The sequence below is a fragment of the Anarrhichthys ocellatus genome, unplaced genomic scaffold (genome assembly GCF_004355925.1).
Source record: "Anarrhichthys ocellatus isolate YVR2014 unplaced genomic scaffold, GSC_Weel_1.0 scaffold6, whole genome shotgun sequence".
Classification (NCBI taxonomy): Eukaryota; Metazoa; Chordata; class Actinopteri; order Perciformes; family Anarhichadidae; genus Anarrhichthys; species Anarrhichthys ocellatus.
Window position 1 is genome coordinate 15,190,807 of NW_022280036.1, and position 6,657 is coordinate 15,197,463.

Below are 6,657 nucleotides of genomic sequence, written 5' to 3' on the forward strand. Positions count from 1 at the left end.
GGGGGGGGGGGGGGGGGGGGGGGGGGGGGGGGGGGGGGGGGCACTGTAAATGGCTATGCTCACATGCCGGATGCATGTCGACAGGTCACCGTGGCATCCACAAAATGCAGACCCGATGACGCACCAGCTTCTACTGTTATTTCACTTAACTGTGAGTTTTACTTACCACAGGAGCAGCAGGTGAAGCAGTTTGTGTGATACAGGTTCCCCATGGCCTGGCAGGCTTGGCTGGCTCCATACACGCCTTTCCCACATTTGACACAGATACCTGTGAAGAGACACGCGGTCAGTTAGCCGACGTCATGTATCCTGAGCAAAGGGCTTTGTATGCAACAAGAGCATCCGAAGATCTCCTGGTGAATCATTCAAATGCACTTTGTCTTCATGAAAGTAGAATATCGATTCTCCTCTTCTTCATGGCTGATGTTATGCTAAAGATTGTTTTTAATTGAGCGGATATTGAACTAGCTTGTACTGTCCAGTGCAGATATTGTCTGCTACTGTTGCACCATTTCTGGACATGCTGTAAGATTTGTCGGAGCTTTGCTGGAAAGCTGATGAAACAAAACAACTGCCGAATCGTGTGTGCATTCCTGGAATTATGCAGGAAAAGAAAAGAAAGAAAAATGATGAACCTGCTACAAATGTCATCACTGCTCTCCGTCATCCTCTACTCGATACGCAGCTTTTGAAGACCAACTTACACAGAGGAATTCTCTGAAACCACACTGCCAAAAACATAACATTTCACATCTTACAGGCGCACATCTGGTTTATGAAAACACTCCAAATTTCTGGTTGATTGTTGACTCATAAGTCATATTTCATTTCCCCGCGTCATTTCTATGCATTACATCATACAGTTTGAAGGCCAACTACTTCAGAGGAGCTTGTGATTGTGTTAGAATATGCAGAGAGGACGTGTGGGGATTGTCAGGAAGAGCAGGCCAGCAACGATGTGCTCCAACAACTTAGTGCTTTTCTTCGTTGCCTGGAGCATGCAGGGTGCGCTGAAGATACTGCAACACCCCTGAATTGACGTTTAAAAGTATATCGGTCGTTGCTGAGTATAAATTGACACTCAACTTGTACAACTAAACTCTGTTTAGGATGCTTTACAGATGAGGATGGTGTTGTTTCACCCCTGACTCCTACTACTGTATATTTGGGGTTGTTAACAGGATTTTAGAAACGCTCGAGTCCAAACTCGCTCAGCGCATGACTGACCCCCACAGTTTTTCAGAAGTCACCAAAAAAAGTTTGTAAAGTTGTCTTTAAATATCAAAAAAAAAAGATCAGAATAAAAAACCAACGTTAACTCTTCAGTATTTCTCTATAAGAGAAGTTAAAGCTCGGAAATATAGCATAAATAGTTATCATTCATTATGACTCATCATCTCAGCGTCATCAGGGTTGCGTGGGTGTGTTTGATCAGATTTGACAGGCAGTGCTAACAACATACACAAACAGCCCCAGAGACTGAAATCAGATTATGATTTGTTGCAGTGATTGGTGCACAGAAGTCAGTGACACCCCCCTCCTTCCACTCAGCCCGCCCACTTCAGACCAGTGAGAGGAGGACAGAAAGAAAAAAAAAAGAAAAATCTTTCTTGTAAAATAACCACAACTATTAAAACTTTTGCAAACAAAACAAACTTTTGTGGTCTTGTTTATGAGAAACGCCCAGGGAGGAAATGCCCGGCTAGCCACAGGTACACAAGTGCTCCACATTAAACCTGAACACAAAGAGTATGATGAGCTTTAGTGAGGAAATGAGATAGCGGGATAAAAATAAATAGAAAAAAGCAGTGGCTTTAAACTATTTGGACGCAGCAGCCGACTAACGATCTCCAAACTCTCACGCACAAGACGACCTCCACTGGGGTCACATTCCTCAGGGAGGGCAGGGTCAAAGCCTGGGTGGGGTGAGTCCAGGGTCACAGTGCCTACAGGACACAAGATCCCAACAGGGAGCTGCACCCCCCCCTCTCACACAGACAAATTATTACTGGGACGTATCTTTTGAAATAAATACATAACTCAGGAAGGATTCAGAGCAAGGACACACTTTCGGAGACGTAGATCGTAGAATTTCCAGGCTATCTGATGCAATGACTTCCCTTTCATAACCGCACCGGTGGCATTGTAGGAAACAGATAAAAGGACACCCAAAGGTTCCATGACTTCCCTCTCGACCTCACAACAAAGTGCTTGCGCAAATGAATTAATCTGAATCCAAGTCAAATATTGGCATTTCCTGGTGGAACCTTGAACTCACCACTTCACTCGAAGATAACCGAAAAACAACGGGCGACAAGAATGAAGGAGTAAACCTGAAATGAGCTCGACTGGCTGAGTAATTTCTCCAGGATGAAAGTCAAAGATGGTAAGTAGAAGAACACACAGGTGTGTGTGCTAGAACACTTCTGCTTTCTTTTACCTCCATGAATTCCTTATTCAAAGACTTGAAAAACGTCTCAGTGAAATCTCACAGCCAGTAAAAGTAAGCATTCCTCCTGATAAACACATCGGATTTATCAGCCCCGCGGCCAAAGACGGTTGAAGCAGAAGCATTCACCCAATCTGCCAGCTCACCGATAATGAATAGCATTTACTGTTGCACATCAGTTCTTTGAAATTCTGTCATTCCCGATTTGCCTCCTGGCTGCGTCTGGTTCAGCATAGGTTTCTTATTCATCACTGACCCTCGCGGGGACATAAGGCCACTTTGTGAATAGGAAACCTTTGTATGGACTCAATGAGACCATGACTGTAAATAAAAAATGCCCTCTTGTAGCCTTTTTACAAGAAAATCATCTACACACTGAACATTTGCGCCAAGTAAATTACACACGCTGCACAGTGACCACACAGCATTTACCAAGTGTTTATTCGGCATTCCCTTTAATGCCTTTCTTATATCAAACATAACTGTATTTTCTACAGCACAAGCACTTTGAAACATTATAATGATCTGTTTCGTATAAAACACAGGAGCTCTATGAAAGCTATCCAATCGTACCACGTGCTCACGCCACTGTTGTACAGCTCATTTATAATTAGCTTGTTAATGAATAAGTCTATTAAAATTGTATTATATTATGATATATAAATATGGGATTATATTAATCTCTACTGATCACTTTCCGCCACTTTACAGACCTTACTTTCCCCTCATCTCACTGTACCAAATCCTTTAACGTTTACTGTATTGCTGCATGGGATTAGCTCGTACATTTTTGGACACTACCTCTTTTGTGTGAGCACGCAGAATTAACCCGAGTGAGTGTTCATCATGCGGCCTTGTTGCTGTTCTGTTACTGCATCAGGACAGCATACTTGCAATGACAACAACGGATGACATGGACCGGCTTCTTGTGATGTAGTCATACTCCACGCGGGTTGTGAACGTTACCGGTGTTTGGGCTGGAGTGAGGTATGGTCTTGTGATGCGAGTGCTAGTCGCTGCTTTGTTCTTTATGCATGGATTTCTCGACTGTGTGTATCGTCATCCCGCATACACCGACAGCACAATGCAGCCTCGACACACCGGTCACTAACACAAATCAACCGGGTACGACCGAGTCTCTACACATCTGTCTGAAGTCTCTGACCGTGACGCAAATCTATCAGGACCCAGATAGCAGGTGTGTGTGTGTGTGTGTGTTCTCATGTGTCTACTCTTAAGCACAACTATCTAGCTTCATGATAAGAGAGGGAGAGAGTTTTAAGCTGCTACATGTTTCATTTCTTTCCCACGGAATGAATCTATGGCCCTGCTCTTTGGCTTTGATTCTCTAAAACAAAGAAGAATGATTTATTTATAGTCATGTTGATTTACCTCCATTACTTTATTCCCTCTGGTTGCAACTATATTAAAGATTCTTCAAATCTATACAACAGTGTGTTGGCAAGACAGTCGGGACAGCAGGGGAATCTCTGAAACACGCTTCACATTCATTGAAACCAGGATGCCGAATCCCTCATGTGCCCATTTCATAACATGTGCATGTGGCAAGGACAGGATGTTGTGCATTCACTGGGGTTGAAAATAAAACGGCATCACTGGATGCACACACATATACATCCCTGCGCCTTTGGGCTGAACACTGCTGTTAAGATCAAGCCGCAATCCTTTCAGTAGCGCCACTGATCAATATGTGGCCGTGTTATTATGCTAGTGGGAAGGCTTTTCAACATCAAACTCAGACTGATGAGTCTGAAGATGAAATGAAAACAGGAGATGAGTCAGCATGTGTATAAAGCAAAAAAAAGTACATTTTAAGTTATTTCGGAGAGACGAAAGTCAGGAAAACGTGATGTGCTGGATCAGACGAAGGAAAACCTTTCTGATGGAATAAAGTAATGTGTAACGGTGTTTTACAAACACGCCACTTCATATTCTGCCATCACTGAAAACAACACAGAACGTGCTGCGAGTTGTAAGAAGGTTTGCACCGCCTGACTCGTGAAACTTTAACGACCACGAGGTGTGACTTTGAGGTCTTACAGCCAAACATCAAACCGAGCTCCGAAGACGCCATGACGGTGGCGTTTAAAAGAGGGGTGAACCAAATGCTGCTGAATATTTGAAAACTCCCGCATGTCTTATTGGAGTAATCATGATCCTGTATAATAAATCACAACGTCAGAGCAACAACATCACCACAGACTGTATAATCTGCAGATCCCGCCCACCTATCCTAAAGAAGACAATATAGAATACAAAAGAGACTTGGGCCAACAGAGGAACCATAGAAAGCTGTGATGCACTGTGTATTGAAAGCAAACACTTGCTCACGGCTGCAGACCTTGAAAAGAATGAAGCAATTAACTTCCCATCATGCCCACAGTGCGTCATCCCATATTTAGAGTTCCAGACACTCGAAGAACGACTTCCCTGGTGATTCATGGATATTTTTGTGCTTCTTGGGGAACTCTGGAGCTGGTGTTTGATTTGATAACTAGCTGTTTACTGAAATCATCATTGCCGTATCATCTGATACGGCAATGTGAAAGATTGCAGTATTTTACTTCCCAATTTGCAATAAGGAACAAAGAGGAAAAAAAAGAAAAAGGGAAGCCGATGGCGTTTATAGCACAAAGGCCTGATACGCCATCATTTCGGGAGAGAGGTCTTCTCCTGTAATCTGAGAGCGTTTGACAAATCAGAGGAGAATGTAGGCTTAAAACATATAGTGAGTCTTCCAAATGTCTTGTAAAAATAAAATCTAATCTCATGCGAGCTGCCATTTGTGCATGAACAGTAAATACAGAGGGCAGGCTTGTGTGCTGTCAGTCAGCAAGTGTGTTTGTCAGGCCTGTGCATGACTACTGCCATTAGAATTCTGGGCAGGTGATCAGACTTGACCCCCACCAACTACGTCTGGCCCGCCAGCCAAGATCGTGTGCCAAGTGTCTGGTGTTGCCCGACTCCCCACCGGCTGGTTAATGAAGGGCTTCGCGGGGGAGTCAGGGCCGGGTGGCGTTGGTGGTGGAGAGGAGGGGAGGTACTGGGGGGGGGGGCCCTCCCTCTGCTGCTTCAATTGCAGGCCTGTATCGGGCCAGCTGTTGATTCACAGCTCCTTCTCCACCACAACAACAAACAGGCCACACAAGGGCCGGCCGGCAGTGTGGGACACTGGCAGGCGTTGCTCCCCCCCCCTCGAAAAAAAAAAAAGGCCCCGGCAGTCAATTTCTCCACTGTCGCTACGGAAACAGAGCTGTCTCTATTGGGCTCAGAGCATCTGACTGCATTCCTCTCTCTCTCTCTCTCTCTCTCTCTCTCTCTCCTCCCATCCTCCTGCTCTCACCTGCCTCTCTGGAACAAATCAACAGCTGTCTCAGCCTCACTCTGAGCAAGTGCACTACTGGCTATAAAACACGCCACTGTTCTCTGGCTGCAGCCATTTGTCTGGCTGCTAATTCAAAGGTAGACAGCAACTTCCTCAGCGGGCTTTCTGTGGCCGTGTTCTTGCTGGCGGACTGAATATATCAGGCTTCACAGTCCCAAACAAATGTGCTGCAATGTTCAGTTCTTGAAATCAGGCAAAAAAAACAACACAAATCACTGGCCACAATATGTCTATCAGAGGATATTAGGAGGCATGTCCAACACATCCAGACCCCACTGCTCCGAATGACCGAAGGGTGTCTGCTCTGGGCCGAACAGAAGGATCCATTCAGCGAGGTGCAGCGCTGTGGAAATGTTAGCTCTGCCAAGACAGAAATTACTATTGCCCTGCAATGCCACTCTTATCTGCCACAGAGGGGGCTGTTAGTGGTAATGTAGCTTTAGCAGGCCGCAAGCGGATCTCGAAGAGAACAAAAACGTATAAATAACCCTTAAAAAAAAAAAAAAACACTCTTTGAACTATTTCTTTGAATTCCAATTTTAGTGAGCACTCAATAGAGAGTAAGTTAAATATAACATGTCACGCTGCTAGTGTTATTATTTGTTCAATGGTTGCCATGGAGAATTCTCTCTATTCTAAAAAAAAAAACTTTGCTCTTGTCGGCTGAAAACTGTCACTGTTTTGAATTCTAGACGTGCTCTAAACCGCAGCAGGTTTTTCTTTGAAAGCAACATTGCGGGGATCTGACCAACACCAGTGAGGGCTTAAGTGTGCAAGGACAGTGTGTGTGTGTGTGTGTGTG

At 44.6% G+C, this 6,657-nt stretch overlaps 1 protein-coding gene across 1 annotated transcript in view; it reads right to left on the bottom strand.

Moving 5' to 3' along the window:
- The window catches only part of wtip (WT1 interacting protein), a 24,126-nt gene that overhangs the window by 14,827 nt on the left and 2,642 nt on the right, over positions 1 to 6,657 (bottom strand). The window contains exon 2 of the mRNA XM_031846473.1: positions 167 to 268. Within this exon, the coding sequence (XP_031702333.1) occupies positions 167 to 268 (102 nt within the window). The remainder of the gene's footprint in view (positions 1 to 166; positions 269 to 6,657) is intronic.